Source organism: Oncorhynchus mykiss, chromosome 11 (genome assembly GCF_057628025.1).
Source record: "Oncorhynchus mykiss isolate SJ-2025 chromosome 11, ASM5762802v1, whole genome shotgun sequence".
In the NCBI taxonomy this organism is placed as follows: Eukaryota; Metazoa; Chordata; class Actinopteri; order Salmoniformes; family Salmonidae; genus Oncorhynchus; species Oncorhynchus mykiss.
Window position 1 is genome coordinate 59,045,430 of NC_143032.1, and position 22,672 is coordinate 59,068,101.

At 41.1% G+C, this 22,672-nt stretch overlaps 1 protein-coding gene across 2 annotated transcripts; it reads left to right on the plus strand.

Moving 5' to 3' along the window:
- The first annotated feature begins 1,846 nt into the window (after positions 1–1,846).
- Positions 1,847–22,269, plus strand: LOC110536038 (phytanoyl-CoA hydroxylase-interacting protein). 2 transcript variants are annotated; one of them, XM_090190652.1, is made up of 5 exons: positions 1,847–2,217; positions 13,143–13,319; positions 14,996–15,170; positions 20,948–21,065; positions 21,165–22,269. In XM_090190652.1, the coding sequence occupies exons 2-5, from the start codon at positions 13,152–13,154 to the stop codon at positions 21,706–21,708; spliced, it is 1,005 nt and encodes a 334-aa protein (XP_090046778.1). In that variant the 5' UTR covers positions 1,847–2,217; positions 13,143–13,151; the 3' UTR covers positions 21,709–22,269. The 2 variants fall into 2 exon arrangements, with proteins under 2 accessions (XP_090046778.1, XP_021477216.1); XM_021621541.3 differs by having other exon boundaries at positions 1,898–2,217; positions 13,140–13,319.
- Positions 22,270–22,672: the final 403 nt, after the last annotated feature.

The following is a 22,672-nucleotide window of genomic DNA, read 5'->3' on the forward strand; positions in this document are numbered from 1 at the left end:
AAAACAAACAATTAACACAATAACTAGGGTCAGAACGTGACACATGAAAACATAATAATAGTCTAACAAGCCTGCAACATTTGCAGTAGGTGTCACGCCCTGACCATAGAGAGCCCTTGGGGTTCTCTATGGTGTAATAGGTCAGAGCGTGACTAGTGGGGGGTTTCTAGTCATTTTAGTTCTATGTTGGTGTGTGAGTATGGTTCCCAATTGGAGGCAGCGGAATATCTTTGCCTCTAGTTGGGGATCATACTTAGGTTGTCATTTTTCCCACCTGCGATGTGGGATATTGTTTTTTGTTTGTTTTTTTGTATCTATGTGCGCTGCGTACTGCATGTTCGTGAAGTCTTTGTGGTGAAGTTTCACTGTAATAAATATGTGGAACACTACTACTAAACGCCTTGGTCTGATTATTTATATAATGATCGTGACAGTAGGCCTATGCTTCAGTTCGGCTGGGCTTGGTGAACCGAACAAGTGTGCTTGCATACTCCCTTAAAACCTTTGCTTAGTAAAACTAGAAAGAAGTGCAATAGTAGGCCTACTGTTTGTCCATTTTGAGAAGCCGTAGCCAGTATACACGTCCTCAAAGGAGTCAGAATTAAGCTAAAATAACTCAAGAAACTGTATTCATTTTGATGTGCAAAATGTGCATGAAAATGAGTCAACAAAGACTTAATTGAAGAATCTCTAAGGTTGACCAATCACAGCCTTTGGCTCCCTAACTTCTGCTAGCCTCAGAAGAAATGTGTGTCCGATCAGCCGAAAAAAACTTTACCAAAGTCCAAACCAACAAACGTTACATGTCGTTACAATATATGCACAAACTCTTACAGTTTTGTCTGGGAAGCGTTTAAACACGTTAATGCTGTGTCCACGTCCTAGTGGAATCTAGGAAACTCCAACTTGCTAACTGGTTGTAGTATACGTGCTGTGTTATGTTCAAGCAGTTAGCAAGTCGAATGTCAGTTTCCTAGTTCCGACTAGCATGTAAATGAGGCATAAGTTGTGTTGTGACCCTGCTCCCTCCCCCTGCTGCTCCAGCCCCCTCCATCTTGCCCTTGCATGGCTGGAATGTCTAATGATGAATGATTGCATTTTGATGGAATCAGTAAGTTGTGGCTGGCAAGCCTTATAAAAGAGCCTGGGTGCTGGGTGATAACTCACACAGTCCAGTCCTGGGAAATCACAGAGTGTATCTTTAAATAAAGACAATGCTGCAGCAAACAGAGTATTTAGTCAACAATGCCGTAGAGAGAATGAACAGCTTTTATGAATGTCCAATATGCACTCATTCACCTCACCTAAGGCTGTCTACACATGTTTTTCCAGATTCCATTTAGTCCTACGCTGTCTTTATGATTCAATGATTATATGTGTTATTTCAGCCTCAAACGGCCACATAATATAGGCCTGTGGCAATATCAGCCTTTTCATTTGATTTCTTCAAAGGGTTAGGTTGCTCTTTCCACTTACAGCCGGACCAACACACAATGTTTAGAATATGCAAGCACATCTCTATCTTCAATAATATTTTTCTTTGCAGGCATCTAGTACCAGTCTCTTCTTGTCCATATGGTGTAACTCTGTGAGCTTAAGCACTGGACTACATGCATCCTCAGAACCCCCTCCATCCCCTCCTGGCATCATCGGATATACAGTATGAGTCTGTGAAGTCAGATGTAGGATGATTTCTCTGTCAGCTACTGTCAGCTATGTAAAGCTGCTGTCCCTGTCCCATTAGAGGCATGCTCGTCAGTGATGTGTAATTGCGTTGCCATTTGTCAGCAAGTTGGTGCTGATGTCGGTGAATGGCTTATCCCAATTGCTCATGCACCTCAGTTGCAAATCTCTTGTTTGTGTTCTCAGCATCAGCAGTTGTTTCGCATTAGGCGATGCAGCTGTACAGCAGTCCAGTAAATATCCCTATCAGAGCCCAGCTAGAGGAGGAGAGAGAGGGAGGGAGCGTGTGTGATAGAGGGAGAGAATGAGAGGGAACGAGAGAAGGAGAGAGGGAGAGTAGAGGAAGATCAAGTGAGAATAAGAGTAAGAGAAAAGGAGTGTTCATTTTACTTCCTAGTCGGTTTTCCTGGGGGAATCTATCAACGACTGCAGAAGAAAATAAAGGGGTAAAATAGAATAGATTTCTGCAGTCATCTTCTCTGGTTAAGGACCTATTGCATTTTGTTTGCATAGACACTCACCTACCGCACGGAGGTAAGGCTATATTTCCATCTGATTCTCTTCAAGTCAGTCTCTTAATGCATCAAGTGTTCAGAAGGTAAACAACACCTATTGTAGAGCCACAGTAAATAGGATGACAGTTTGTTCATTTATATCCTGGAAATTGCATGCTCTTTTTTCCATGCTTATTACCAGGGCATTCTCCATTTACTGTTCGACACTATGTACTGTAGATACATTGATACACTGATAATGTGAGTGTGCTTAGTGTTAGAATGCCTGTTTACATTTCTTATTATTGAGGTAGAACGAATTCTTATATTATGCTATCAGGCAGTCTGTGTTTTTGCAGTTAGTGCATTATGTCAAGCCAATGATCTTGTAATAAACTGTTTTGAGTCTCAGCTGTGGTACAGGCATTTAGAATTTGCCCCAATGCAGGTGTGATTATCATCAGCCCATGTGTAGAGATCTGTCTATGACTGACAGTCATTAATAACCTGGCTGAAATATGTATTAAACAGTCACAATCACAAACGAGCTTTGAGAGATTACAAGAACCACTGTGCAAATAGGATCCTTTTTGATGATGGCATAATGATTACAATGATTACCACACAATGATTACCACACAGTGTTTACCGCACAGTGATTACCACACAGTGATTACCACACAGTGATTACCACACAGTGATTCAGTGTAGAGTACACCATATGGTGTAGACAGAGGATACAGTTAATTTGAGATCACACAGTCCCTCTACCATGACCTGATGTGGAGCAGAAGGCACGCTAAACTTGCCTCTGTCGCTTCATTTCCTCAACCTCAGTCAACTGACTGTCACATATGTATGACCCTCCACCTTATAGGACACATCCCATGACGTGTATCTTATATGCACCTGATACCCACTATTCTAGTAGAAAAATGTCAAAGGCTGTGTTTACACAGGCAGACCAATTCTGATATTTTTTCCACTAACTGATCTTTTCCCCAATCCCGTCAGATCTTTTCACAGCAGATCTTTTTCAGAGCTGATCTGATTGGTCAAAAGACCAATTAGTGAAACAAATATCAGAATTGGTCTGCCTGAATGAATGCAGCCTTTGAGGCATGGAGCTGCTTACTGTGCGTACACTATTCATTTTTGGTGTATGCAGCAGCATTCATCACCACACTGTCACAGCACAGTGATAATGTATGCATCAGGGTTCTAGATCACTGGAGAATGAGAATGAGTAATATGCCCTTCACAGTTCCCACTGTGAACACATCACATATTTACATAACAAACAAATATATGAGTCAAACTGTAAAATGTGTTACTATCAAAGACCAGAGGCAAGAATAATAATTATTGTTATTATTATATTCAATTGCTTTACCCAAGAGTGGAATTGATCTATAGTCTGTTTTCTTGCAGATCTAATTAGCTGATTATGGGCAATTAGATAGGGGAAAGACAGTGGAATGAAATTTCTCTCTATTTAGCATACTGATATATAATTAAGAGGTTAGGGAGGACTATTTAAATGATGTGGGGGACTTGCGTTTGAACTGTGTTCAGACATATTCAGTCAGAAAGTGGAGCAAGCACAACTGGAAATTAGGAGGCTTTGATGGTTCTCTCTATGAGAATCTCCTCTTGCCCTAAATTCTGTGTGTGTGAAAAGAGGGAGAGGAGCAGACAGGCAGGCAGCAGCTGGGTAACACAGGAGACCCAGGGAGGGAATGTGTGTGGTGCCACAGCCAGCTCCCTCATCCCTGGTGTGAACAAGCTAGCTCACACATTTCACAGCTCTGTGGCTTTAATGAGCTGCCGCCATCATGAGGTGGACCAGAACACAATGGCTCTTCAGGCCACATACAGTGCATAGTAGAGGGGGCTGGTAGGAGGAGCTATAGGAGGACAGGAACATTGTAAATAAGGGAATGGAATATAAGGAACGGTATCAAACACATCAAACATATGGAAATCACATTTGACTCAGTTCTATTTATTCCATTCCAGCCATAACATTGAGTTCGTCCTCTTATAGCTCCTCCCACCGGCTCCCTCTGGTACACATAGGGCTGTTGGGGTGACCATATTACCGCCACACCGGCAGTCATGAGTCGTAGTGTTCTATGTGACCATTTAGTCATGGTAATCTCTTATTCACTCTGGACATGTGTAAGTAGTACCCAACTCACTAATGATGGTCAGGGTGCTAATGGTCTGGTACTAAGGGCTCTATTGTATTGTCCCTCTAACCACTCTGACATCAATGCAAATACAATCTAAAATCACATCAAACACATCATCAAAATAGTAGGTGCTTTTAAAACATACATCACTGTGTTTGATCAATTTGAAAAAAGGTTGAAACTGAGTGGAAAACATTGAACTTGTGGATGTTGTTTCAAAGCCTAACACAACTAAATGGACAGTGCTTTCTAACGTGATGATTAATTAAAAACAACTATGTGCATATTAGAGCTTATGCAAATGCATAGGCCAAACAGTTGAAGCCGGAGGTTTACATGCACTTAGGTTGGAATCATTAAAACTCGTTTTACAACCACTCCACAAATTTCTTGCTAACAAACTACAGTCTATTTAGTGCATGACACAAGTAATTTTTCCAACAATTGTTTACAGACAGATTATTACACTTATAATTCACTGTATCACAATTCCAGTTGGTCAGAAGTTTACAGACACTAAGTTGACTGTGCCTTTAAACAGCTTAAAAAATTCCAGAAAATTATGTCATGGCTTTAGACGCTTCTGATAGGCTAATTGACGTAATTTGAGTCAATTGGAGGTGTACATGTGGATATATTTCAAGACCTACCTTCAAACTCAGTGCCTCTTTGCTTGACATCATGGGAAAATCAAAAGAACTCAGCCAAGACCCCAGGAAAATATTGTAGACCTCCACAAGTCTGGTTCATCCTAAGGAGCAATTTCCAAATGCCTGAAGGTACCACGTTCATCTGTACAAACAATAGTACTCAAGTATAAACACCATGGGACCACACACCCGTCATACCGCTCAGGAAGGAGACGCGGTCTGTCTCCTAGAGATGAACGTACTTTGGTGCGAAAAGTGCAAATTAATCACAGAACAACAGCAAAGGACCTTGTGAAGATGGAGGAAACAGGTACAAAAGTATCTATATCCACAGTATAACGAGTCCTATATTGACATAACCTGAAATGCCGCTCAGCAAAGGGAGATGCCACTGCTCCAAAGCTGCCATAAAAAAGCCGGGCTATGGTTTGCAACTGCACATGGAACAAAGATCGTACTTTTTGGAGAAATGTCCTCTGGTCTGACGAAACAAAAATATAACTTTTTGGCCATAAAGACCATTGTTATGTTTGGAGAGAAAAGGGGAGGCTTGCAAGCTGAAAAACAACATCCCAACCGTGAAGCACGGGTGTGGCAGCATCATGTTGTGGGGGTGCTTTGCTGCAGGAGGGACTGGTGCACTTCACAAAATAGATGGCATCATGAGGAATGAAAATGATGTGGATATATTGAAGCAACATCTCAAGACATCAGTCAGGAAGTTAAAGATTGGTCGCAAATGGGTCTTCCAAATGGACAATGACCCCAAGCAGACTTCCAAAGTTGTGGCAAAATGGCTTAAGGACAACAAAGTCAAGGTATTGGACTGGCCATCACAAGCCCTGACCTCAATCCTTTAGAGCATTTGTGGGCAGAACTGAAAAAGTGTTTGTGTCACGTTCTTTCAAAATCGAACCCAGAAGCAGACCAGGACAAGGAGAGTAGGAAGAAGGTGAGTATTTATTTACAAGTGAATGTGAATGGGTAGATATATCCAGGTGGCGTAGCGGGCAGCGATGGTGAGTTGATGGGAGTAAATAGGTGGATCCAATGGGGTAGCGGAATCCTCCAACGACCAGGCGGGAATGGGGTAAATGATCCGGGTGAGTAACTAAAGACAGATCAAACGGAGGTAAGTTTAAGGCAAGCAATAGGTAAAAAACAACAAAACAAATTCTATCCAACTTGAGGCTGATACTATGGCACAACATACTGTTCATGGCTAACGATCCGGCAGGGAATGGATGTCAGGTCAGAGCTTTTGAAGGGGAGAGGTGATGATCAGGACAGGTGTGCAGATTACTGATGGGATACAGGTGCGGGTGAACATCGATCTCCCAACAAGCTAATTCGCCCGGCAACCAGACAGGGTGCGTTCCAGGACACCGGAAACACACTCCAGGACAGAAACACAGGCAAACACAGACTCAGGAAGCGGGATTCGTGACAGTTTGCGAGCAAGGAGGCCAACAAACCTGACTCATTTACACAAGCTCTGTCAGGAGGAATGGGCCAGAATTCACCTTATTGAGGGAAGCTTGTGGAAGGCTACCTGACATTTTTGACCCAATTTAAAGGCAATGCTACCAAATACTAATTGAGTGCATGTAAACTTCTGACCCACTGGGAATGTGATGAAAGAAATAAAAGCTGAAATAAATCATACTCTCTACTATTACTCTGACATTTCATATTCTTAAAATGAAGTGGTGATCATAACTGACCTAAGGCAGGAAATTGTTACTTGGGTTAAATGTCAGGAATTGTGAAAAACTGAGTTTAAATGTATTTGGCTAATGTGTATGTAAACTTCCGACTTCAACTCTATATAAATGAGCCCAACCCTCAAAACAAACAGAAAAAAATACAAAAATATACTGATTAAGATATCTTTGGTACATAATTGGTCTAGCCTAAATTAAACTAATTCAGAGAGAGCCTACAATTATATTGCAGTTGTATTTGATTTTGAATAATAGGGCATAGTAACAAGGCATTTTTTATACTAGGCTGACACATTACCTTTAGCTACAGAATATCTCACAACTGTGCGTTTCCATCTTCTCCTCGCTCCTTCATTCCTTTTTCCAGCACGCAGTGTGAGGGGCTGTCAACAGTTCAATGAAATATGTGTCATGTTACTGTTGATGTTCCCGGAGAGATTTCACTTGGATTCCTAAATTAAGCACGAGGTACCTGCAGGAACAGGGTTGGAGAGTCCATGGTATACGGAGTTTAGGATAAATATCACCTATCACACAACAAAATAACTGGAGTAGCTTACCTGACATGAGTGAAATGAACCGGTGGGAAAGTGGCATCTATTCGCTAATCGAGTGCATAAGGATGATATGTATTTTTTCTCTTGCCCCTGTTCCTGCCCATTTCATAATGGGCCATTCTGAATCTCAACAAATTTTACAAACAGTACCAGTCAAAACTCATTCCAGGTTTTTTCTTAATTTTTACTATTTTCTACATTGTAGAATAATAGTGAAGACATCAAAACGATGAAATAACACATATGGAATCATGTAGTAACCAAAAAAGTGTTAAACAAATCAAAATGTATTTTAAATTTGAGATTCTTCAAAGTAGCCACCCTTTGCCTTGATGATAGCTTTGCACACTCTTGGCATTCTCTCAACCAGCTTCATCAGGTCGTCACCTGGAATGCATTTCAATTAAAAGTTAATTTGTGGAATTACACTCCTTCTTAATGGATTTGAGCCGATCAGTTTTGTTGTGAGAAGGTAGGGGTGGTATACAGCCTTATTTGGTAGAAGACCAAGTTCATATTATGGCAAGAACAGCTCAAATAAGCAAAGAGAAAGGACAGTTCATCATTACTTTAAGACATGAAGTTCAGTCAATATGGAACATTTTAAGAATTTTGAAAATGTCTTCAAGTGCAGTCGCAAAGACCATCAATCGCTATGATGAAATTGGCTCTCATGAGGACTGCCACAAGAAAGGAAGACCAAGAGTTACCTCTGCTGCGGAGGATTAGTTCATTAGTGTTAACTGCACCTCAGATTGCAGCCCAAATAAATTATTCACAGAATTCAAGTAACAGACACATCTCAACATCAACTGTTCAGAGGAGACTACGTGAATCAGGCCTTCATGGTCGGATTGCTGCAAAGAAACCACTACTAAAGGACACCAATAATAAGAAGGGACTTGCTTGGGCCAAGAAACACGAGCAATGGACATTAGACCTGTAGAAATCTGTCCTTTGGTCTGATGAGTCCAAATTTGAGATTTTTGGTTCTAACCGCAGTGTCTTTGTGAGACGCAGAGTAGGTGAACGGATGATCTCCGCATGTGTGGTTCCCACTGTGAAGCATGGAGGATGAGGTGTGATGATGTGGGAGTGCTTTGCTGGTGACACTGTCAGTGATTTATTTAGAATTCAAGGCACACTTCAAGGCACACTTAACCAGCATGGCTACAGCATTCTGCAGTGATACGCCATCCCTTCTGATTTGTGCTTAGGGGGACTATCATTTGTTTTTCAACAGGACAATGACCCAACATACCTCCAGTCTGTGTAAGGGCTATTTGACCTAGAAGAAGAGTGATGGAGTGCTGCATCAGATGACCTGGCCTCCACAATCACCCGACCTCAACCCAATTGAAATGGTTTGGGATGAGTTGGACCGCAGAGTGAAGGAAAAGCAGCCAACACGTGCTCAGCATATGTGGGAACTCCTTCAAGACTGTTGGAAAAGCATTCCAGGTGAAGCTGGTTGAGAGAATGCCAAGAGTGTGCAAAGCTGTCATCAAGGCAAAATGTGGCTACTTTGAAGAATCTCATATATAAAATGCACTTTTTTGTTTACTACATGTGTTATTTCATAGTTTTGATGTCTTCGATATTATTCGACAATGTAGAAAATTGTAAAAAATAAAGAAAAACCCTGGAATGAGTAAGTGTGTCCAAACTTTTGACTTGTACTGTATTAGTAAAGACAAGATTAAATTGACAATAGTCTGATGGGTGAAACTATCATCACTTGATCAGAGAATAGCATGTGCACCTTGAGGCAAGGAACAGACGACAAGCTTTTTTTTGCGACTTTCTCAAATCATCAATAGCCTAGTAGCTTCATGCAGGCCATTTATTTTTTGATTTCTAAAGCGTTCTATTGTATCATTCACAACTACAGTTACCAAATAACTCTAAATCTAGTTTTTTGGTCCTGTTTCAAATGATCAGGTTTATTCTCACCATAGCGGCTTCATATGAGCACTCGCTCCAGAATGGGAAAAATATCCTTTCTATTTTATTCAGCTAAGTTCAACTAGATTCTTCTTCCTATAAAATCATACAATATACAATATAATAATGGTACAGGACTTATAATGATATATTGTATGCCAAATTAACATTGCCTACGGCCTATGGCATGGCAGAATAACATTCAGTAATCCAAGTCATATTCTGTTCTTCTGAAATTGATTTATTGTGATGGTGTATATTCAATTGATTTATTAGACTATTTTCAAATGTAGATTTTTCAAAGGCGCACGACAGAGGCTTGTATGCGGCTTGTGTGCGTGGAGGCCTGTAGACGATATAGGTGTTTATGTTAATTAACAGTAAATTACTGTGAAACCAGCAGTCTTTTGCATGACAATAACCGGCTGACAATATTTAATGACCGCCACAGCCCTAGGTAAGCAGATGCACTACAGGACCAGGCAGTATGTACACCCATGTGTGACACAGTGAACCTCACATACTGTAAACCACACACGCAGTCTCTCCACCATCCACTCACTGTAACGTCCACTCTCACTAATAAACAAATATCACACAATATAACAGAGATGCTGTCTGTACTACTACTGTTTATTGCTAGCCGCATACTGCTGAGCATCAAACTGTTACAGCACATGTTACATGTGTCTGTTCTTATAATCAGGAAAATGGGCCATATGTCGTGTTGTACCAAGCTATTGGGATTATGAGACGGGAGAAAAATAGGACATGGAAGGTAAAGAAGGATGACAGAGATACATTATATTCTAAGTGTACGGCATGGATATAAAGATGAACCGAACAACTTCTCATTTCGATGATTCATATTTAATCCAACTGCTAGGTCTGCAGAAAACGTTATTACATCAAAGGCTAGTTCAAAGACAACTCGGGAACATACAGGAAACCCAATAACCTTTCCCCAGGTCAAGGATCCTGGTGAGGAGACATTAACATTTATATCATTATATCATGATAATTCCTCTCAGGATTTACTGAGGGTGAAAACATGCAACTGAAAAGAAGCCAGTAGAGTGGAGTTCACAAGTTGATGCCTTCCCTGCCTGTCTTTCATACTCACAGCAGCCAGGACCGGAGAGGGAGATAATTGTTTTTACCCTGGAAGGCACATCAATGGCATCATCAATTCAGGAGAGGGAATGTGACAGCTAATCAAAAACAATAGGCTAACCCACAGATTACACACACTCCAGTCTTCAAGGCTATGTTCACCAGCCTGAATCCCCTGGCTGTTATGGGCAAATAAATAAGACCATACATAGATAACCTTATCCTGTCAATTCACGGTTTTTCTATTTCTTCCAACACGTCAGATGCCATATCCCCTGAGTTGCACTCGTTCTGCTTGCTCAGCTTTCATAGAGCTCTGAGCACCATAGGAAATACATTCAATCAGAGATAACATCCAACTTAAAAAATAAAAGTTTGATTCAATTTTACTCAGAAGTTCTGTTAAAGGCCCAGTGCAGTCAAAAACGTGATTTTCTTGTTTTATGCCGTGCATTCGGAAAGTATTCACACCCCTTGCCTTTATCCACATTTTGTTACATTACAGCCTTATTCTAAAATGGATTTAAAAAAAAGAAATGTCATCATGAACCTACACACAATACCCCATAATCACAAAGCGAAAACAGGTTTATAGAAATGTTTGCAAATTTATGAAAATAAATAACAAAAATACCTTATTTACGTAAGTATTCAGAGCCTTTGGTATAAGACTTGAAATTAAGCTCAGGTGCATCCTGTTTCCATTGATCATCCTTCAGATGTTTCTACAACTTGGAGCCCACCTGTGGTAAATTCAATTGATTGGACGTGATTTGGAAAGGCACACACCTGTCTATATAAGGTCCCACATTTGACAGGGCATGTCCGAGCAAAAACCAAGCCATGAGGTCTAAGAAATTGTCCGTAGAGCTCCGAGAGAAGATTGTGTCGGGGCAGAGATAGGGGGAAGGGTAACAACACATTTCTGCAGCACTGAAGGTCCCCAAGAATACAGTGGCATCCATCATTCTTAAGTGGAAGAAGTTTGGAACACCAAGACTCTTCCCCAGAGCCTGGCACCTGGCACCATCCCTACGCTGGAGCATGGTGGTGGCAGCATCATGCTGTAGGGATGTTTTTCAGCGGCAGGGACTGGGAGACTAGTCAGGATGAGTGGAGCAAAGTACAGAGAGATCCTTGATGAAAATCTGTTCCAGAGTGCTCAGGACCTCAGTGTGGTGAAGGTTCACCTTCCAACAGGACAACGACCCTAAGCACACAGCCAAGTTAATGCAGGAGTGGCTTCGGGACAAGTCTCTGAATGTCCTTCAGTGGCCCAGCCAGAGTCCGGACTTGAACCTGATCGAACATCTCTGGATAGACTTGAAAATAGCTGTGCAGCAAAGATCCCATCCAACCTGACAGAGCTCGAGAGGATCTGTAGGGAAGAATGGGAGAAACTCCCTAAATACAGGTGTCAAGCTTGTAGCGTCATACCCAAGAACACTCAAGGCTATAATTGCTGCCAAAGGTGCTTCAACAAAGTATTGAGTAAAGGGTCTGAATACTTATGTAAATGTGATATTTCCGTTTTTTATTTTGAATAAATTAGCAAAACAATTAAATAAAAGTATCTGTTTTTGCTTTGTCATTATGGGATATTGTGTGTAGATTGATTAGAGGAAAAATATATTTGATCAATTTTAGAATAAAGCTGTAACCTAACAAAATGTGAAAGTCAAGGGGTCTGAATAATTTCTGAATGCACAGTATATATTTGGAATAAAATTATGAAATTGTGAAAATTATGATAATGTCCTATTAGTGTAAGAGCTGTTGGAAAAGACCACCTGAAATGTCAGCCTGTTTTGATGGGATGGAGTTTTGTGCTGCCTGGTGACATCACCAGGAGGTAAATTAGTTAAATAGATCAATAAGAAAGAGAGTTTCAAACCTCTCTGCCAATAACAGCTAGTTTTCAGCTTCCCCCTCCCCACACCACTCCCAGACAGTCCTTGCAAAATCCTTGCTTGAGAAATTGCTCTTTACTAAGATGTTTTTTTTTTATTTGTACCATTTTGATTGAAAACAATCACAGGAGGGTACTTAATTGTTACCCAGAAATGATTTGATATTGGACCTTTAAGCATTGGACCTTTAAGCTCTGACTGTAGGACCATTTCTTTAGACTTGCAGATGAGGTAAATGAGGTAATGTAAAACTAGAGGATTGAACATGGTGGCCGATGCTGCCTGGTTGCCAGGCGACTGCTGTTGGTGGATTATGAAATAAGGAGAACCTGCAGAGACCAGTCAATTGGCTGTGGGCGTAATATAGGGTTGTATATTGTTATGAAGGAAAAGCCAGTGGAGGGTGAAAGAGGGTGGGAGGAGAGAGAGAAAAGGGCAGCAAATACGACAGAGGAGAGGAGATGTGGCCACAGACAGGTCCCCTAACTAAAGGTTAATTGAATTTGGTCTGAGGCATGTTCCGTAGCTGGCAGTGTCATTGTTGTCTAATCTTTCCATCTTGGTGTTTTAGCACAGTATTTGTCCCAGCCCTCTATGCATGATGAGGAAGTTGAGAAAGTGAAACTAATCTAACAGTCAATAGATCCAATCGTGATTCATTGATTAGTATTAAATGTCACAATGGATTTAGAATGATCAAAAATAGCTTGAAAGGAAGGAATTGAGATTGGACATGGGAAAATATTGCAACATAGCTATTTCACTAGAGGTTTTTTTATTCTATAAAATGTTCTCAGTCCTGTACCTATAAATCTTTATCACAATGTTACAATCTGATCCCATCTGATCTCCTTTTTCTTCTTGTTCAGCAGCTAATAACCATGGAGACAGCCCTTTCCACCCCCCATAATATCCAGATCTGTGAGGTGACCTGCGACTCCTTCCGCATCGGCTGGGACATGACCCCTGAGGATACTGCCAAGGCCACACACTTCTTCATTGACCTCAGCCGCAAGGAGGGCGGGGATCCCAACCGCTTCAAGCACAGGGTCTGTCTGACAGACTGTGACTGCTTTTCTCCCTCATACAACCTTCCCCGGCCCCCCCATCCTTCCCCCTTAACTCAATGACCATTACCATCATGACTCTGACTCCCACTGTCTAGAGCCATGTTTTTTACGTCATTCCATCCTGTTCTCCAATAAAAGACATTTCACTACAACATGGGATGTGATATATTTTGATATAACCAGAGATGGCCTTACATGAGACAGTGTTTATGCAGTGTCTATTGTGTGCTGCAAAACAGCTTCGGGCAAGCAGCTCATTGTCACATTTCTTTCCTCTTCAATGGCTAAAAACTGACAAAGCCTAAAAACTGCAGCTCTGTTCTCTTCGCTATGAACTGTGATTTTATTCCAGACCAATCGCTGAACTGAGCTACTCTACACTACCATAATTTCCTTTTATTTTCTTAACATGTTAGGGGTAAAAAAATATATAGGCTTAGCTAATTGCAATCATTATATAAAATACAAGAATGTTTGAAATAGAAAATTAAGTGACCGTTATTTTCAATGGGATCCTTCCTAACAGACGGAAATTATGCATTGCAGCATTCAATTGCCTTACTGTTGGAAGGACCTATGGCTATTAGAGGTAATCTCTTATCTTGTGACAGAAGGAGAATTTGAATGATTGAAATAAAAGATGTCATGCTCAGTCATCCCTAAATGGGTGCTTCTGAGCTTTACTTATCTCTACACCTACTCTATCCACACGTTAGATACTTGATTACCTACTTTGGTAAGGTTCTCTATTTATTGTCATTTCTATCTCATAAGTCCTTTCTGTATTTCACACATTTGAGTCAGCAATGAAAGGTATTCATTTTTCTTCATTTCTGATCAATATACTTTGTCTTATTCTCCCCTCAGCCTTTAGCTCCTGACTTCCGTTGTCCAGAGCTGTGCCGAGTACTTGATTGGAAGCGTGTTTCTATCACTCAGGAATCAAAGTGACACAAACAAATTTGCACCAGGGTGGTTGCCATGGATATGTGGCCCCTCTGAGCTTGTTGCAATTAGTTCTGAGCTTGTTGCTTCTTAGAGCCCCTGGCCAAAACAAAACCACTGTCACGGTTTTCTGTATGGGAAAGAGAGTCGGACCAAAATGCGGCGTGGCTATTGCGATCCATGTTTAATGAAACTGAAGCAACACGAATCCAATACAAAACAATAAACGTAACAAAAACCGAAACAGCCTAATACTGGTGCACATACACACAACAGAAAAAGGACATAAGGACAATCACCCACAAAACCCAACACCAAACAGGCTACCTAAATATGGTTCCCAATCAGAGACAATGACGAACACCTGCCTCTGATTGAGAACCATATCAGGCTAAACATAGAACTATACAAACTAGACATGTAACATAGAATGCCCACCCAGCTCACACCCTGACCAACCAAAACATAGAAACATACAAAGCAAACTATGGTCAGGGTGTGACAACCACTAATTTGGTTAGATATACAGCAGTTTAGCTAGACCAGTTTGTGCCACAATATGTGGCAGAAATGTAAAATTCACGAGTATGATAACATAATAAGCATTTAGAAACTACCGAAAATGGCATTTGTTTCAATGAATTGCTGTACTCTTGTAATTCAACTAATGAGTCACTTGAATTAACGTGTATCCTTGTTTCACCCATTAGGATGTGCCCACCAAATTGGTGGCCAAGGCGGTGCCCTTACCCATGGCAGTGAGAGGCCATTGGTTCCTGAGCCCGCGGACAGAGTACTGTGTTGCTGTGCAGACAGCAGTAAGACAGGCAGATGGAGAGTACCTGGTGTCTGACTGGAGCCAGGTGGTCGAGTTCTGCACAGGGGGTATGTCTGCCAGATCCCTACATTTGTTTAAGTTACGTTTTTTTGTTTTTAAAGTGGCTTTGAGATTGTACTTGGTATGAAAAGCACTATATAAAATAAATCTATTATAATTTTTATAGAAGCACAAAAAGGCTAGAGCCGGGCCTAAGCAAGATTTAGTTGGGGGGCACCTCACCTCGCGGCAAAACATTTTAGTGGCACCCCTCTTGACGGTGAAGAAAAAAAACTCAGTTTTATACAGTGCCTTGCGAAAGTATTCGGCCCCCTTGAACTTTGCGACCTTTTGCCACATTTCAGGCTTCAAACATAAAGATATAAAACTGTATTTTTTTGTGAAGAATCAACAACAAGTGGGACACAATCATGAAGTGGAACGACATTTATTGGATATTTCAAACTTTTTTAACAAATCAAAAACTGAAAAATTGGGCGTGCAAAATTATTCAGCCCCCTTAAGTTAATACTTTGTAGCGCCACCTTTTGCTGCGATTACAGCTGTAAGTCGCTTGGGGTATGTCTCTATCAGTTTTGCACATCGAGAGACTGACATTTTTTCCCATTCCTCCTTGCAAAACAGCTCGAGCTCAGTGAGGTTGGATGGAGAGCATTTGTGAACAGCAGTTTTCAGTTCTTTCCACAGATTCTCGATTGGATTCAGGTCTGGACTTTGACTTGGCCATTCTAACACCTGGATATGTTTATTTTTGAACCATTCCATTGTAGATGTTGCTTTATGTTTTGGATCATTGTCTTGTTGGAAGACAAATCTCCGTCCCAGTCTCAGGTCTTTTGCAGACTCCATCAGGTTTTCTTCCAGAATGGTCCTGTATTTGGCTCCATCCATCTTCCCATCAATTTTAACCATCTTCCCTGTCCCTGCTGAAGAAAAGCAGGCCCAAACCATGATGCTGCCACCACCATGTTTGACAGTGGGGATGGTGTGTTCAGCTGTGTTGCTTTTACGCCAAACATAACGTTTTGCATTGTTGCCAAAAAGTTCAATTTTGGTTTCATCTGACCAGAGCACCTTCTTCCACATGTTTGGTGTGTCTCCCAGGTGGCTTGTGGCAAACTTTAAACAACACTTTTTATGGATATCTTTAAGAAATGGCTTTCTTCTTGCCACTCTTCCATAAAGGCCAGATTTGTGCAATATACGACTGATTGTTGTCCTATGGACAGAGTCTCCCACCTCAGCTGTAGATCTCTGCAGTTCATCCAGAGTGATCATGGGCCTCTTGGCTGCATCTCTGATCAGTCTTCTCCTTGTATGAGCTGAAAGTTTAGAGGGACGGTCAGGTCTTGGTAGATTTGCAGTGGTCTGATACTCCTTCCATTTCAATATTATCGCTTGCACAGTGCTCCTTGGGATGTTTAAAGCTTGGGAAATCTTTTTGTATCCAAATCCGGCTTTAAAATTCTTCACAACAGTATCTTGGACCTGCCTGGTGTGTTCCTTGTTCTTCATGATGCTCTCTGCGCCTCTGAGACTATCACAGTGCAGGTGCATTTATACGGAGACTTGATTACACACAGGTGGATTGGATTTATCATCATTAGTCATTTAGGTCAACATTGGATCATTCAGAGATCCTCACTGAACTTCTGGAGAGAGTTTGCTGCACTGAAAGTAAAGGGGCTGAATAATTTTGCACGCCCAATTTTTCAGTTTTTGATTTGTTAAAAAAGTTTGAAATATCCAATAAATGTCGTTCCATTTCATGATTGTGTCCCACTTGTTGTTGATTCTTCACAAAAAAATACAGTTTTATATCTTTATGTTTGAAGCCTGAAATGTGGCAAAAGGTCGCAAAGTTCAAGGGGGCCGAATACTTTCGCAAGGCACTGTAAGTACATTTCCTGCAATTCTACACATTTTGCCAAGGGGCGTAGAGAAAATGTTGCAGATTTACAGAAAGTTTTCTGCAACTCCACACATTTTGCCATGGGACAGAGAGAGAACTTTTGCCATTTTAAAGTAATGACTTTTGCCATGTTTATCCAACAGCACACCACCATACGTCCCACTGCTGGTTTGCTTCTGAAGCTAAGCAGGGTTGGTCCTGGTTGGGAGACCAGATACTGCTGGAATTGATGTTCGAGGGCCAGTAGGAGGCACTCTAGCTCAATGATTGGGGATATTGCTCTGTGTAGGGTGCTGTCTTTTCAATAAGACGTTAAACGGGTGTTCTGACTCTCTGTGGTCAATAAAGATCCAATGGCACTTATTGTAGACTAGGGGTGTTAAATAGGGGTGCTAAATTCCCAATGTGTCAATCATACCATCATGGTCAACTAATCATCCACAGCATCCAATTGGCTCATCAATCTCCCCTCCTCTGCCCTGTAACTATTCCCCAAGTTGTTTCTGTAAATGAGAATGCGTTCTCAGTCAACTTACCTGGTAAAATAAGGGTTAAACAAATACAAATATGATCCGAGTGAGAATGACTAACAAAATCAATGGGGGCCCCATGGAGGTCAGGGCCCGTGGACACATGCCCTGCGTGACTAGTCAATATTTGGGAATGATTACTACAAGTTTATTACTACAAGTCAAAACATTGTTAGCTGACATGGCTAATTAAGTGACTGTCAGTGACTGACATAACAAGAGAAAAACTGCTGATCCACAACCAAATTTAGAAAATGCACATGGTGTATTCTACTATTCTTACTCTCAATAATAAGTTGAGACCCCGACTGGGGTCCATACACACTACCATTCAAAAGTTTGGAGTCACTTAGAAATGTCCTTGTTTTTGAAAGAAAAGCTCATTTTTGTCCATTAAAATAACATCAAAATGATCAGAAATACAATGTAGACATTGTTAATGTTGTAAATGGCTATTGTAGCTAGAAACAGCTGATATTTAATGGAATATCTACATAGGCATACAGAGGCCCATTATCAGCAACCATCACTCCTGTGTTCCAATGGCACGTTGTGTTAGCTAATCCAAGTTTAAAAGGCTAATTGGTCATTAGAAAACCCTTTTGCAATTATGTTAGCACAGCTGAAACTGCTGTTTTAATTAAAGAAGCAATACAACTGACCTTCTTTAGACTAGTTGAGTATTCAGAGCATCAGCCTTTGTTGGTTCGATTACAGGCTCAAAATGGCCAGAAACAAATAACTTTGTTCTGAAACTGGTCCGTCTATTCTTATTCTGTGAAATGAAGGCTATTCCATGTGAGAAATTGCCAAGAATCTGAAGATCTGGTACGACTTTGTGTACTACTCCCTTCACAGAACAGCGCAAACTGGCTCTAACCAGAATAGAAAGAGGATTGGAAGGCCCCGGTGCACAACTGAGCAAGAGGACAAGTACATTATATTGTCTAGTTTGAGAAACAGATGCCTCACAAGTCCTCAACTGGCAGCTTCGTTAAATAGTAACCGCAAAACACCAGTTTCAACGTCAACAGTGAATAGGCGACTCCGGGATGCTGGCCTTCTAGGCAGAGTTGCAAAGACAAAAACATAGCTCAGACTGGCCAATAAAAATAAAAGATTAAGATGGGCAAAATGGCCAGTATCCTGGAGTCGCCTCTTCACTGTTGATGTTGAGACTGGTGTTTTGTGGGAACTATTTAGTGAAGCTGCCAGTTGAGGACTTGTGAGGCGTCTGTGTATATATATACTAGTTGAAGCTGGTTGAGAGAATGCCAAGAGTGTACAAAGCTTTCATCAAGGCAAAGGGTGGCTACTTTGAAGAATCTCAAATATAAAATATATTTAGTTTGTTTAACACTTTTTTGGTTACTACATGATTCCATATGTGTTATTTCATAGTTTTGATGTCTTCACTAGTATTCTACAATGTAGAAAATAGTACAAATAAATAAAAACCCTTGAATGAGTAGGTGTGTCCAAACTTTTGACTGGTACTGTGTATATACACAATTGAAGCCGGAAGTTTACATACACCTTAGCCAAATACATATAAACTAAGGTTTCACAATTCCTGACATTTAATCCCAGTAAAAATTCCCTGTCTTAGGTCGGCTAGGATCATCACTTTATTTTAAGAATGTGAAATGTCAGAATAATAGTTGAGAGAATTATTTATTTCGGCTTTAATTTATTTCATTCTTACATCCACTCAATTAGTATTTGGTAGCATTGCCTTTCAATTGTTAAACTTGGGTCAAACGTTTTGGGTAGCCTTCCTCAAGCTTCCCACAATAAGTTGGGTGAATTTTGTCCCATTCCTCCTGACAAAGCTGGTGTAACTGAGTCAGGTTTGTTGGCCTCCTTGCTCACACATGCTTTTTCAGTTCTGCCCACAAATTTCCTATGGGATGGAGGTCAGTGCTTTGTGATGGCCGCTCCAATATGTTGACTTTGTTGTCCTTAAACCATTTTGCCACAACTTTGGAAGTATGCTTGGGGGTCATTGTCCATTTGGAAGACCCATTTGCGACCAAGCTTTAACTTCCTGACTGACATCTTGAGATGTTGCTTCAATATATCCACATCATTTTTATTCCTCATGATGCCATCTATTTTGTGAAGTGCACCAGTCCCTCCTGCAGCAAAGCACCCCCACAACATGATGCTGCCACACCCGTGCTTCACGGTTGGGATGTTGTTTTTCAGCTTGCAAGCCTCCCCTTTTCTCTCCAAACATAACAATGGTCATTATGGCAAATAGTTATATTTTTGTTTCATCAGACCAGAGGACATTTCTCTAAAAAGTACGATATTTGTCCCCATGTGCAGTTGCAAACCATAGTCTGGCTTTTTTATGGCGGTTTTGGAGCAGTGGCTTCTTCCTTGCTGAGCGGCCTTTCAGGTTATGTCGATATAAGACTCGTTTTACTGTGGATATAGATACCTTTGTATCTGTTTCCTCCAGCATCTTCACAAGGTCCTTTGCTGTTGTTCTGGGATTGATTTGCACTTTTCGCACCAAAGTATGTTCATCTCTAGGAGACAGAACGCGTCTCCTTCCTGAGCGGTATGACGGCTGTGTGGTCCCATGGTGTTTATACTTGCATACTATTGTTTGTACAGACGGACGTGGTACCTTCAGGTGTTTGGAAATTGCTCCCAAAATTATGTATTGAAGAAACATCTCAAGACATCAATCAGGAAGCTAAAGATTGGTCGCAAATGGGTCTTCCAAATGGACAATGACCCCAAGCATACTTACAAAGTTGTGGGAAAATGACGTAAGGACAACAAAGTCAACGTATTGGAGTGGCCATCACAAAGCCCTAACCTCAATCCCATAGAAAATTTGTGGGCAGACCTGAAAAAGCGTGTGTGAGCAAGGAGGCCTACAAACCTGACTCAGTTACACCAGCTCTGTCATGAGGAATGTGCCAAAATTCACCCAACTTATTGTGGGAAGCTTGTGGAAGGCTACCTGAAACGTTTGACCCAAGTTAAACAATTTAAAGGCAATGCTACCAAATACTAATTGAGTGTATGTACACTTCTGACCCACTGGGAATGTGATGAAAGAAACAAAATCTGAAATAAATGTCTCTCTCTACTGTTATTCTGACATTACACATTCTTAAAATGAAGTGGTGATACAAACTGACCTAAGACAAGGCATTATTACTAGGATTAAATGTCAGGAATTGTGAAAAACTGAGTTTATATGTATTTGGCTAACGTGTATGTAAACTTCCGACTTCAACTGTATATACAGTATTTACATACACACAGTATAACCAGCTTTAGAGTATAGATTCAATTGAATTTGCCCAAAAAAAGGATTTGAAGCAGGAACTTCATAACTGACAGTTGTTGTTTGACACAGATTATGCCATGGACCACCTCAAACAGCTCCTTGGCAAAGCGAAGGGTTCTGCTGGAAGATTGCTAAGGTTCTCTGTATTTTATCGCAACCAGCACCCTGATTATTTTCAATATGTCAGGTCAGTTCTATACCATACTCTGTAAATACACACAGGTATATATGGATGTGCTGTGAAGTTCAATAACAAAACTTACAAATGTTTCTCCTCTTCTGTTAGAACTGAGTGTGGGGGGCTGATGCGCCCAGCCATGAAAGACAATAGTGGAAGCCATGGCTCTCCTATCAACAGCAAACTGCAGGGAGTCTTCCTCAGCTGCAACACTGAGTTTGACACAGGTCTTCCTCCAAACGACTCCCCCTACGGCCCCCTGCGTTTCCAGATCCCGGCCGGGAACCTGCTGAATCCCAACACCAATCTTTACTTTGCTGACTTCTACTGTATGTACACAGCCTATCACTATGTGGTGTTGGTACTGGCCCCTGCTGGCTCAGAGGGGGATAACTTCTGCCATACCAGTCTCCCCCTGCTGGACTTGACTGCCAACCCCTTCCTGACATACATCCCCTCTCAGAGGCAAGAGGAAGAGTCCTTGTTCTGCCACGCCAGTGATGTCATCCTGGAGGTGCTGTACACAGAGCCGATACATCTGGAGCAGGGCAGTGTGGTGAAGATCAGTGGCCACCACCAGATGAGCCAGACGACGGCCAACGCCAAGAAGGACCCCAGCTGCAAGGTGTGCAACATCAGTGTGGGCCGCTGAGAGAACGGGCTGGACTGACAGGCTTTAGAGAACAGTGAGGATTTGTGTAGGCATAGCTGCAGATGTAGAGAAATGTGCAGAGCGATTTCATCTATCTCATAGTGTAAGGTAAAGTAACACGACTGTGACAGCCCATCTCTTGGGGTATGTGCATGCTGGCTGCCCCATCCCTCTCCGTCGCTACTAGTATTCAAAATCTCCAAAATCATCAATCATCATGTGGACCCAAAGAAAGGCACGATAGATTATGGGCTTACAGTTTGATACAGAGGACCATATGTTTGAGATCCTCCATTGCTAGAGGAAGCTGTGATGTACACATTGTGTAACACTGTATTTGTCGAATAACATTTCGTATGATATATATTCGTATGATATTTCCATATTTTCCTTACAGTACCTGTTGGTCTTAGATGATTCCAAAATGTATTGTACGTTAAAACACACTGTCAACTGAATTACTATTTGAAAATGTTCAAACATTGTTATTGAGTCAATGCTTATGATAAGTGAATAATAAAGATTTGAATTGACTGTAGGATGCCAATGCCCACAACAGATGTGTCATGATTCCTGTGATCAGACATTACTAAACCATTTTCAGAGTGACACAATAGCTGTGAATCATGTACAGTGGTGCAAAAAGTACTCAATACTCATAGTATAGTATGAGTAAAAGTAAAGATACTTCAATAGAAAATGACTCAAGTGAAAGTCCCCCAGTAAAATACTACTTGAGTAAAAGTCTTAAAGTATTTTGTTGAAATATATCGTGGGGCAAAAACGTATTTAGTCAGCCACCAACTGTGCAAGTTCTGGATTTACCAAAAGTAAATGTAGTTGTTAAAATATACTTAAGTATCAAAAGTAATAGTAAGAATAATAAAAAAAATCTTATATTAAGCAAACCAGACGGCACAATTTTCTTAATTGTTTACAGATAGCCAGGGTCACACCAACACTC

Coding starts and splice junctions, on each gene's coding strand:
- LOC110536038 (XM_090190652.1), top strand. CDS start 13,152: ATGGAGACAGCCCTTTCCACCCCCCATAATATCCAGATCTGTGAGGTG. Junction 13,320..14,995: donor CCAACCGCTTCAAGCACAGG/GTCTGTCTGACA, acceptor TTCACCCATTAG/GATGTGCCCACCAAATTGGT. Junction 15,171..20,947: donor GGTCGAGTTCTGCACAGGGG/GTATGTCTGCCA, acceptor TGTTTGACACAG/ATTATGCCATGGACCACCTC.